The 12,839-nt window shown below is 41.4% G+C and overlaps 1 protein-coding gene across 1 annotated transcript; it reads right to left on the minus strand.

The window, feature by feature from the left end:
• Positions 1 to 252: 252 nt before the first annotated feature.
• On the minus strand, positions 253 to 12,649 carry idh2 (isocitrate dehydrogenase (NADP(+)) 2). The gene is made up of 11 exons (XM_080505383.1): positions 12,451 to 12,649; positions 7,260 to 7,351; positions 6,689 to 6,854; positions 5,305 to 5,465; positions 5,053 to 5,196; positions 3,824 to 3,960; positions 3,420 to 3,571; positions 3,166 to 3,278; positions 2,563 to 2,660; positions 2,385 to 2,477; positions 253 to 658 (listed from the first exon to the last, which is right to left on the minus strand). Exons 1-11 carry the CDS (start codon positions 12,566 to 12,568, stop codon positions 574 to 576), a joined length of 1,359 nt encoding a protein of 452 aa, XP_080361509.1. The 5' UTR covers positions 12,569 to 12,649; the 3' UTR covers positions 253 to 573.
• Between the last annotated feature and the right edge of the window lie 190 nt (positions 12,650 to 12,839).

Raw genomic sequence — 12,839 nt, forward strand, 5'->3', positions numbered from 1 at the left:
GCTCATTTTTGTGAGTTTTTCCAGCTTCTGCGTTCACTTTGTCACTATTTTAGTGATGTTGCAAACAATAAAAAAATGGAACATGTGCAGCTTAAATGGCTTTCTGTATTAGGCATTAGTGTGGACATGTGTATAGAACTGTATGTACAATGTTGTGTACCAGACAATATTGTAAAGTAATAAATTTATTTACATTTAAAAATGGTTAAGATTTGATTTGTTCAAGAAAAAAAAAAGTTTGTCAAATAGAAATAGTGGGTCAAACGAGATTTATTGCCAAGTAAGTTTGACACAAGCTTCAGTCTTGCCCGAGGCATTACACAGTATTCAATACAGTACTTCACATTACAAAAATAAAACCTCATAAATGATGGAACAGATAGTTAGGTGGGCTTGAGGTGGAGAGACTAACGCTCACGCGTAACCTAGTAGACCACTACATAACCTTCGAGAAGAACTTGAATTTCCTTCTGGTGAAACACATGAGGACTTGACCTTTTAAGTTAAAAATGAGGTACAAAAACAGAAGAGTGACGTTGCCATTTCCAGGCTCAGTATACTCTTTCAAGTCCTTCACTTGCCGAGGGCTTTATCCAGATTTGTCTTGATGGCGTCGAGGAAGTCTGTAGTATTGACGTAGTGCTCGTTCAGCTTGACGCTGTAAAGACCAAACAGGACAGATTAGAAAATCCAATAGCGCACGACAAGGAAACATCGCAACAATAGCCGCACAACTAATGACAATTCAAACATGTTTTACCGTTCAGTTAACAAAATAACATGCATACACATACATCTCAAATTTATAGTACAATGGAAAAGTTATTCCCAAAATAAGATATTTCCATGTATTTTTTGTTTTTTACAAAACCAAAATCCACTGATTGAAAAATGTGAAAATTGCAACGGCTCTTGATCAATAAAGCTTCAGATTAAAGGACAGGCAGTGTAAAGGGGTTGCTATATAAAGTAGATATACCAAAGACCAGATGGGTGAAAAGAATATCAAACAAGAGTCCATTGTTCGTCGTATTATTTCTACACTGAATCCAATGATCATTGAAATGAATAACATGCTTCTTAACCCCACTTGCAGTGAGCTGAGGTTCCTTATTTGTACCCCTTGGGGAGAAAATTGAAGTTGACATGATGAATGCTGCACAAACAACACATTACATCACAGTACCAATTGACACGCCCAGACTTAATGTTTTTATGACCATAGATCGCCAAAAAAAATAAAAAATGTGTGGTCGATGAAGGCTTTTGTGCCTTTTCCCTAAATATCTTCAACTTTCGAAATGTCTCATTAGAACTGTGTGTTTTTGATGGGATTGAGAAGCTCATGGAAGGCCAGGGGGCCACTGTATGAGATGTATAGAAAATTTAGAAAGCAGAGAAATTGGGTTGTGTGTCCATAAATGTTGCAGGAGTTATGGTTTATGAGAAGTATGCATGCCAAATCCTGTCATCAAGAGAAATATAATAGGGTTAAAACCTGCTTCTCTGGAAGAAGTTTAAGAAGTTTTTGGCCTTTGCGAAAAGTTATGAGCGATCTGGCAGGTTGAAATCAGAGCAAATAACACCTGGTTTTATCAAAGGGAATTCCTTTTTATTGAAAGGAAATTCTAAGAAAGCCGAATAAAGGCTCGTCATTTTCTGGGTGCAATTACTGGTGTAATGTCACAAAGGAAAAGAGGCACCATGGTTTATTTGGCTGCATCCTGCAAATGAGAGCACCAACTAATGAGTTTTTGAATGATTGATTAATCTGCTAATTATTTCTTCCAAGTGGACAGAAGGAAATACTAGCTAGGGGTAAACAAATCATATCATAATTTATCAGTGCTATAGATGACACGTTTTAATAGTTTGGGATTTTGAAATAATGACCCGGTTCGGAAAAAAGATCTTGGTGCGCGTTTGCTTTGCGCTTCGTAATGAAATCCCATTTCCCCCCCTCCAAGCCATCTTTTTTTGCAATCCAGTGCATGTGTGATTGCAACACACGTGCCTTTTACTCTGGCACTCTGAGCTGTGATGTCCCAAAACTGCACACAATTTTGCACCCTTCTATTTTTAAACCTTCTCTAGGACTAACCTGTTTTTTTTTACACCTTCAGAAGCCTCACAGGTAAACATGTTGATTATGTAACCAAGCAGTGCAACTCCATTCAAACTGAATATATTGAGACTCAGCAGCCTTGCAGGTGCTGCTCGAGACTGTGCAACAGTGGCATTACATAGCATTTCCTGATTTCTACCAATGCAAATGTATATAAAACTGCTGTTGGTAGTTTAAAATACATAATGTACTTGATCATGATCATAGAGAGTCTGTAAGTGTATTGTGATCGCAGGTTTTGGCAGAGACGTAAACGTACTTGGACAAGCCGTGGATGCAGCCTGCCAGGTCCTTGGTCATAGTTCCACTCTCAACAGTGTCAACACACACCCTCTCCAGAGTCTGGGAGAACCTGTGGACAAATGATTACTTTATAAACAACAGCCATGTGTCACAACAGGGTCAGCATTCATGCGTCATTATTAAGCAGTCCCTACTTAATCAGGTCGGGATTGCCATCCAGTTTGCCTCTGTGCTCCAGGCCTCTAGTCCAGGCAAAGATGCTGGCAATTGGGTTGGTGCTCGTTGGTCTTCCCTGAAAACAAGGACAAAAAGTATGTGTTAAAAAACAACCAAAAAAACAGAAGAATTTCAAATCGTATAAATATATACAGGTAAAGTTGTTTTGTTTTTTTGTTGTTTTTTTTAAAAATAATTTTAGATTATAAAAAATACTGGATAAACATATATATTCGATTTAAAAAAAAATTATTATTAAGCAAACCAATTCAAATTTAAAATCCTTGAAACGTTTCCCCTTATTTGTTAGTGGTGTGGAAATAACTGAATATAATGGAAACGTTGCATTATTTGGGAATCTTCTTAGATGCACCTGTATCATCAGGTTTCACAAAATCGGCATGCTTGCAGTGATGATTTTCCACCACATGATGGCAGCACAACCTGACAGATTACGCAGACCGTTTGCTGTAACTGTATTTTTGTGAGGCTTCACACAGCTTCTGCTTTTCATATTTCTCAGTACAGATCCTCTGGTCCGATACATTGTTTTCCTAAGGCACACACTGATGATTACCGACCTTCTGGTGCTCGCGGTAGTGCCTGGTCACAGTGCCGTGGGCTGCCTCAGCCTCGATAGTCTTTCCGTCAGGACACACAAGAACTGATGTCATCAGTCCCAGAGAGCCGAAGCCTAAAAGAGGAAACAGTCCTTCAGTGCCACATCAGCCCAAGAAACTGGCAGGCATTCCCTCAACGCCAAAAAGGCTGCAGCATTTTATAATGGCGTCATTTGCCAACAAGAGGCAGAAGTGTTGTTCTCTGATCGTCTTACCCTGGGCGATGATATCGGACTGCACGTCTCCGTCGTAGTTCTTGCAAGCCCACACAAAGGCTCCAGAGGACTTCAGCACTTGGGCTACCATGTCATCGATAAGCCTGTGCTCATACCAGATCTTCAGCTTGTCAAACTCTGGCTTGTAATGCCTGCATGATGCACGGACAAAGGACTTTATAAACTTGCAAGTGCTTCCCACACACACACAAAAAAATGTCAGTTCAGGTGCACTAAATCTAAAATGCATCTAAGTTTTGCAAGTTTGAATCAATTCAAAGAAGAAAAAAAACTTGATGATCAGACGGTCTACGAAAAGTTGATAATCTATAAATTGGAAGAATTTCATCGATGACTGATCACAGGAAATCTTACAAAACAAAAAACTAAACTGAAGCACCCACTTCTGGAAGATCTCCTCGAAGATGTCCTTAAACCTGCCATCATAGGCTTTGAGAATGGTGTTCTTTGTGCTCATGTAGAGAGGCCACTTCTTGCCAATAGCATACTGGAAGCAGCTGTGTGCAAAGCCTGTGATAGACTGATGAAGGAGAGAAGGACACAGAAAAAGAAAAAAAAAAAAACAGTTCACAACTGCTGTAGGTTTTATCAGTGGTACAGGGGTTAACAACCTTCCCCTTGTCGAGTTGAAAGTCATCTACTGTGACCTCTGATGTTGTTAAATCAAACAGACCTGTGCTGATGAAGGCAAACAAAACAGTAGAAGAGCGGGATGAAAGGAGGTTCGTCTACTGCAGTGGCTGCTGTGTGAGATTTGCAAAAAGCCCTCGGGCAAAGTGGAACGGCTCCATTTTCAAGCATGGAGCAATAAAGTCGATAGTTTAGGTTTGTAACGGAGTAATATGGAGAGGAGCAATTCAAATCATCCTGAAAATGGCAAACATGAGCAATGATTTCAGAATATTAGTCTTTTGATACGTTACAATGGAGACTTCTTGATAAACTAGGTCATATTTTATCACTTAAGAGATGTCCGTTTGGAAATTATGTTCAACATTTAGGACATTAAATCACTTTTCTAAAAAGACGCTTCTTCTCAGTCGGCATTATGTAAACAAATTGGACATTTGCTATATTATTACTAGATGTTAAAAGTTCATGCCAGTCGGCTCCAGTGTAATGCAAGTGCTGGCAGTAGTGATGAGAATAGAGTTCTGTGGCCTTTATTATAGGAAACTTGTTCGACGGCCTCAAAGGAAGTCGAGCCTGTCCTTTGTGACACCAGAACTGTGTTCCCTCTTTATGACCCATTTTTGGTTTCCAACACCTCCTGACGAAGAAATCTGCCCGTTTCAATGCCACATGCTACAGCATGTTTACCCACTTGTGTCTGGTCAAAAAATATCAACCATCACTGCCATATTTGACAAAAAAAAACAAAACATGTATTTATTGCAAACACTGTATAAGTTCAGCAGTAAGTTAATGCATTTTTGCTTTGAAGGACAGAACAGAAGTGTTACAATCTTCATTTCAAACCATTTTGTTTGACTGCATCGCTCATACAGCACCAAGGAAAACCACACCAGACAAACACCCTCTCTGATCAGATCAGTATGAATGTCTCACTGGCATACAGACTCATTTGGTATGAGCTATTCTGTGAGCTCACCTCATCTGTGTTGTACATGCCCATTCCACAGCCACCGGCAGGAAAGTCGTAGACCTCCCACTCCTTGCCGGCGCTGCCGTCAGTAGGGGAGAAGATGATCTTGAACTTTCCTGGCTGGTCGATGACAAAGTCTGTTGCCCTGTACTGTAATAGAAAAAAAACAGGAGGTTATTGAGAATAAAAAGGGAGTTGAGGCTCAGCGGGGTGAGCGTGAACGACAGAATGAGATTGGAGCGTCGCTGCTGGACCCACCTGATCACCGAAGGCGTGTCTGCCAATGGTGATGGGCTGCTTCCAGCCTGGAACAAGCCTGGGAATGTTCTTGCAGATGATTGGCTCGCGGAAGACGGTGCCGCCCAGAATGTTCCTGATGGTGCCGTTGGGGCTCTTCCACATCTTCTTCAGGCTGAACTCTGCCGAAATAAAAAACCTGACATTGAGATAGGACGATAAAATACCTGAAGGAGTACAAACAAAGTCACCCATGTCCACTTTAGCGTCTTCCATTTGAAAATAAAGCTGTTGTCAATTTGTTTTTACAATTATGGGCAATGGGCCAGAACATGTGTGCGTCAATATACCAAGCAATTTGTATTTTGACCTCCTGATGTTTAGTTGAATGTTAAATGCAGTAAAATTAAAATGCAGAGGGGTTCACAACGTGAAATAGGAGCGGATTGACCTTTTCTTTAATTCATCTCTCTAAAGTAATCAACTTATTATCCAAGTGAGGTTTATTATTCAACCTTTTCCAACAATAATCAATTCGTGCAGCTTCATAAACATTGAGAGCGCAGCAAATTGTCCAATCAGCCTCTCTTCCGGAGAACGAGGGCGTCTGGTGCAGCCTGTGTTGAGGTTACGTCGGTTTAGTCCATCTCAAATAAACACCATTGCCACTTTCCAATGACCTTTAAAACTGCGTTAATACCCCAGATCGCGTCTCTTCTGAATCATTGCCGTCACGATAACGATTAAAACTAACCCACATAAATCGTACTTAAATATGTGAAAGGCTGAGTTGAAAGCTCATGAATTAAGTCTTTATCAGAGCTCAATCACTTTTCTTTAATTTAACCTTTGATAGAACACAGTAGAAAAAAAAAGTGAATGTAGCAAGCAAAAAAAAAAAATAAGTACATTGTAAAAAAAAAAAATCGGAGCAGTTCAGCGATCTTTTGCTCATGATGGTACCTTCTTAGCCAAGCTGCTACATATTTCTATTACTCTCGCTCTTGTAGTTATTTTTTATATCTGCAATTGAGCTTTTTCCTGACCTGTGGACCCTCCATCATAAAGCTGCTCTGCACTACCTCGTCTGTGGCTTTTTCTCCTCATCTCATCTTCAGTTGAAGCAAAAAACACTTTTCATAACTTCCATCCAAAGCATTTATCTAAATGACATATACTCGGTGTATTTCTGTGAAAGATTCTACCACTATTCTAAATACGACTTCTATCCTAAATCGGCCCCTTAAAAGACCTTTACAGCCTTGATAGTCTTGTGAAATTGTTTAATTTGCACAATGCATTGCAAACATTGTGCCAGTCGTATTATTTCTTAGAATGCCAAGTTAAATACAAGTAGGAAGATAAATGTACATTTAAAAACGGCATTTCAAGGTTTCTTTCGGACCTTCCACTCTGGCTTCATCGGGTGTGATGGTGGCACATTTAACCGCAACATGGTACTTCTTGGTAGCCAGGGCGGAGTCGATGGTGACCTGGTCATCGGTCTGGTCACGGTATGGCAGACCCAGATCATAGTACTTCAGCTCAACATCGACATTGGACAGAATCAGCTGCAGGAGCACAAAGAAAACGTTTGGATTTACAACCAAGTCTCATTGCAGGAACACACTTGTTTCCCAACAGGGAATTTACTTCATCTGTCTATAAACAGAGTTACAGGGATCACTGGAAGTGGTTACAGGACTGTAAAACACATCATCAACCATGGAGGGAAAAAAAAAAAAAAAACTCTGCTTCTGCCTTCCTGATCCAACAACATCTGCTCCTTCCAGCGGCAATCGGCCAGCTACTGAATGAAACATCTGAAAAGCTCCTCCCTCCCATCATGCATATTTAATCCCCCACATCACGTAACCCTTCCCACACAGCCGCATGTCTGTCGGCACATGGAAATCAGACGCGTGGGCTTTCCCCGCACTGACTCAAACTAAATATTCATGCATTCACTTCTTCACCTTCTCTTTGATGAACTCCCAGATGATCCTGGTCATCTCGTCTCCGTCCATCTCCACCACCGGCTGGGCCACTTTGATGCGTTTGTCGGCATCTGTTGAGTATTAAAAGAAAATATTTATGTAGAACTTGGAATACAGGAAAGTCTTATCACAATAAACATTGTCTCTCTCTTCCCCACAATTTAAAGTGCCTAGGTGGTCGAACAAATCTCCAGTCTGAATAACAAAGACTCCAGTTTTATACTTTTTAAAATGTGTTTATGTTTTGAAACTGTGACGATACCTATTCCGAAGACCGACTCATCAATTAAAAAGACTACCTGCTTCCACTCTTTTCCAAAGTAATATCTTAGATCTGTGGCTTCTGATGTGTGGGGCTGGGCTCCCATTGGGGAGGCAAAGAGTGTCAAGGAGTGAACAGCTGGAAGAACAATCTGTGGGGCAGACAAATGCCTTTTCCTCAGCAGGTTTCTCTCTTTTTTTTTTTTTTTTGAGCAAAAATGTAAAAACTAGACAAGTTGGGTAAATCTGTTAATGATCTTGACTGAATATAAAGTGTAATGAAGAAAAAAAAAGCTCAATGTTACAACACTGACTGACAAGTGATTTCAAATTAAAAAAAGAAAAAAGGCTCCGGAAAAGTTATGTTTTTAAATTGATCTATGGATTTTATCTGAAAAACATCATTTGCAGGATGTGGGGCCAATGTGAGAGTGAGCTCCTCCTCCAATTTAAAAACTACAATTATAGACATGCTTACTGATGCAATTACTTCACCAACAAGACAACAAAATGTAACCAAAATACATTTTTTAAATTCATTTAATTTGTGTTGAAGACGTCCCTCTCCTTGAAGGCCTGTCAACACAGAAGCCTCATGTGATGAAACCTCATAGACAGGAAATTCTACTGGAAAAAACGATTTATTTACATTTTGATGAAATGGTGATTGACTAATCTTTTAGTGCTCCAATTTAGTGATCGGTGATATTACAAGACAAATGTTGAAAAACTTTGAAGCTTCTGTTTAGAAGAATGAGTTCACTGGTGGTGCGGCCAATGGCAACCACTTTAATATGATGACGTTTTCAAACACCTTGGGATTCCCACACAAACTACTTCTTTACATGAACGTCAACATTGGCTTTTTAAGACGATCACTTAACTTCTTTGCCTTCAGATCAGCATGGATTAGTATCTCTAATCATATCAGCCCAGCATGCGAGAGGAAAGTACAGGGGGAGGTGCAGAGGATCAAGTGACTCTTTGACTTTCCACCCAACTTACTGCCCCTCTGCGCTGCAACAAAATCCTCAAGAGCAACTCCTGTAAACACGAGGTGTCTGTGGGAACAGCTACACTACCAATATGTTTAATGTGTAAGAAGCTATTGGTGAGTTTTCAGGAAAAATGTGCAAGCTTGTGGAGTTATTCGATTTCTCTGGGATTAGAGGGCCTCGGAGACACCTGTTAAAACAGCCTCAGCGCTGGTCCCATGCTCAGCCCCGCTGAGTTCAGACACATGGTGAGCGTGTGCCAAAAATAGCCACATATGAAAGAGTTGTGACCTTTATGTTGCGTAAAAGCAGAATGCAGTCAGTGAAAACAGGGTCTGTGACAACAGTGCTAACCACAAACACAGGCTTGTGCATATATTCTGCTGGTAACCTAACAAGCTATTGTTTATGCCATCATATAATCTGCAACTACGCTCCTTCTCAGACTTGAGAATTTGTCATTTTTCCAAGGAACACCATGTGACAAAGGAAACTATGTGAACATGATGTAAACCGTTATATTTTAGGATTTAGCAACCAAGACAACAGAGATCCTAGTAAGGAGAAAAAGGAAGAAAAGACTGGTTTCATTTCTAATATCGCATGAAGCTAATAGATCTTTTAATAATCTTCTGACTCCCCATTTTATTTATATTTCATTGCTGTAGGATTGTAAAAAAAAAAATAAAAAAAAAAATACACAAATGTGTGACATGCTGGTGAATCTTATCAGTATGTTGACATAAAGCGTCATTTCTCTACGTTTTTCTGTCAAGTGGTTATGAGAAGTGCACGTCAAATCATGTGATCTGCAACAACTTGAGCTTAATGGATCTTTTAAGCATACTTTGCACTTTACTATCTGCTTCGCAGTGCATCTTGGGTAAGCGACCAGCCACCGTCTGGCATGATTTCATCTCAGGCCAAGCTAACTATGCAAAAACAGAGGATGGCCATCACAAAGCAGGAGGAGGGGAGAGCAGACATGAGTAGATTATGTAACTTCTGAGCGTAGCAACAAAGTGGACGCTGAAAGGCGAGCTGGAACAGTCATGTGATCCTGCCTGCCACATCGCTCGCACAAACAGTGCTGATAGGTCTGCGAGTTTAGCTCCTCCGCGAGGAGAACAGCGGAAATATACAATGATTGAAAACCTGTAATGAAGGTACATGTGTGACATTGACTCATACCAACCTTTGCCCGGTATATATAGAATATTTTGTCATTTCAAATGTTTGAACTGTCAAACGTGTGGACAGAAACCCGCCTCCCGGAAGAGTATGCGAACAAGATTATTCTGACCTTGCTTACAGTGCCACCTTGGAATATACGAGCCTTTCAATACTGCCAGCGGCACCTGGTACATCCAACTAATTTTAAAACTGAAGACTGAGGTGCCACGTGCCACAGTATTTGCACAAGGTACACTGACGGCAAGCATTCAAAGACCCACCAGAGCAGCGCCTGCTTTCATTGGATGACCGATTATGCATCTTCTGTGGATAACTTTTAACAAAAAGAAAAAAAAAAACCTATAGGTTTAATACTCGTGCAAGAATACACGATGAGGTAAACACACCTGCTCGGGCTAAATTGCAGATCAGACGGCACAGCTTGGTTAAAAGGTCAGTCAATGAACTCTTGAACCCCACAAATAACAAGGTTAACTGGTTTGAATGTAGCTGTTTACAAGTTACACAGACAAGCATTACGTCTTATCTTTAGGACATTGCCAGTTTTATGAGCCCTGTACACTATAAAAAAGGATTTCTTATCAGTATTCGGCAGCTACCGGAGACAATGTAACTTTTGATTGCAATAAAAACATTCAATCAGAGTTGTAGAATTTCAACAGTGTTTATATATCACATGATCCTGAAAACCAACAGATAACTTGAACAAAGTCAGAACACATGCAAGTTTAATCATTTTAACATTTTTGCAAATGTCGGCTGGATAAATCCAACAATTGGAAGTTATTGGAGACAGCAACAATTCAAAGTAGTTAAATCAAATCGGCAGACAAAAAGTAAACATCATAATAACTTTGACTTTTCTTGAAATACTGCTGCTACTAGCAACACTGCATGAACTCTGGCCCTTTTCACCTCAACTATAGTAAATCATTAGGAAAGACTCCTCAAATAAATCCACAAGTGCCAATGTACTGACGGAGGTCACGACAACTTCTGGGATGTTCCAGAGTTTCCCTCATTCCCGTGTACGTTTTGTTCAAGTCCGACGTTTTCCACCTCCCAGCTGGGAGAGGGATTGCTCCAGGAATTTTGACTTGTGATTTAGAAAGTAGCAAAGTCGACTACACAGCCAGGCAAGGTTACTTTTACTGCATTCTTGAGGAAGTAGGGAACTTCCTAGAAGTCATACTTGATACAGAAAACTATTTGTTGCATCGAAATTACAAAAAGCGTCACAGTGAGATTTAATATTGTCTAGCCAATGCAACAAGTTGGCTATAAACAAAAGCAGCCTTGTCAAATGTGAAAAAGAAACGTGCTTCAATAATACTTAGTTTGCAAGCATCGTTTTATCCACGCGTTCACTTATGCAAGAATATTATTAATCCCTTTTCTGCAGATTATCATTCAGAAAAAAAAATGTCAAGGGGAAATCCAACTTCTCCAACTGGCCATTTAGAAAGTTTCAAGCAGTTTTATGCACCTTTAATCCTAATTGTTTGTTTAGAATAATACTACACTTCTGTGTCAGTCTTATCAACCTGAAACATCATAAACAGCTCGAATATCATGTAGATTCAATCACACCTGAGCCTGGATGCCCTTCACTCGACCTGTTTGAGTTGCTTCTGTTTGCAAGGACAATCTGAAGTTCCTGCAGAGTTTTGGGGTTTTTTTCTTCTCCCTCCCCCCACCAAAAAAACCTGCAGCATGAAATTTGGGATGACTGCAGTGCTGACGTTGTGAATGTGGATCACACAAATGTCACTTCACTACAGTGAAAGTCAACGTTTTAACGAGGGGTGAGTGGTTTTAAGGTCTGAGCACGAAGGTCAGACGTTTTTAAAAATAAACGTACAGCTCTGCGCTGCACCTAGCACAAAAAACCCAAACGGGAAAAAAAAACAAAAACCCGTTAAGTAGGACAGCGGCAGCCATTGCTCTGTATAGCGTAGGCGCGTATGCTGCGGCTGACCTTGGCAAACTTTTCGCAAGTCGCCGTCTCTCCAACTTACATTATTTCTGAGGGACAGTGTGCGGGTTCGAGTCCTCGTGCTGCGACTGTATTTTACCGGCTCAGGTGACGCGCAATAAAATAAAATCTCCGGATAAACACAGCTGACGTTTTTTATTTATTTTTTTTAAAAATGGAAGATGCGATTGATTCATCCGATGCCAACTGAGAACCGCTATCTCCTCATACAGTCACTTCGCCTCATATGCGGACACCAGCGTGTCACTGATCGGTAATGGGATAGTTGTGTTAAATGCTGGGACCGTACACGTTGAGGTTAGAATTAACTATTCCTCAAAGTTTAGAGACAAAGACAAGGCGGACGTCCCTCCTCCTCCTCCGCTCGGCCCTCTTCCCCCTCGACGTTTCCATCTTGAGAATTGTCCAAACAACCTGCTAATAAATCAGACACTGTGGAGGCGAGGCGTTCAGGAGCATCTTTGCCTCTGAAGAGCCGGAAAACAATTAACGCCATTAGCAGCATCCCGCTCGTCGGGCTGCACACGGTCAGTGGGGCTAGCATGGCTGCGTTAGCGAGCGCCGCCGCAACCGGCCGGCTCCAACGTTCAAATCGTACACCGGACCAACGTGCAAAGTCAGTTTTAATGGACGGCACCTCGACGCGAATGGCCGTGGGGTGCAATGATGCGGCGGATGAGCGGAGTTTATCTGTGCGTGTGTGTATGTGTGCGTGTGCACTCACAGTTTCTTTGTTGTAAAGTCTGGCAATTAGCAGCCGGCGCGAGCACGGCGGGGTTTCTGGAGAAAGCGGCGCCGGCGCATCTCGACAGAGAGCTGAGGACTTTCAAATATCCAGCCATGTCTCCCCGGCCCGGTTCACTTTGCGGTCAGCACACTCGACGAAACTCAGAGCAAAGAAGGGGGCAAAGTGCTCCGAGGCTCTCTGCAATATAGTAGGCAGCGGCTAAGCAGCACCGCCCTTCTTCCCTCCCCGGCAGGACGCGTTGTGCGCTACGTCAGTCGCGGCGACTCGGAGGAGGGACCGAAACAAAACAGACTGGAACCCAGAACTCGCTTTTATGGAGCCCCGTTTCCGCCGCACAAAAAGAAGACCCCAGCTTTATCTGAAAC

Source organism: Blennius ocellaris, assembly GCF_963422515.1.
Source record: "Blennius ocellaris genome assembly, chromosome: 11".
NCBI classification, from domain to species: Eukaryota; Metazoa; Chordata; class Actinopteri; order Blenniiformes; family Blenniidae; genus Blennius; species Blennius ocellaris.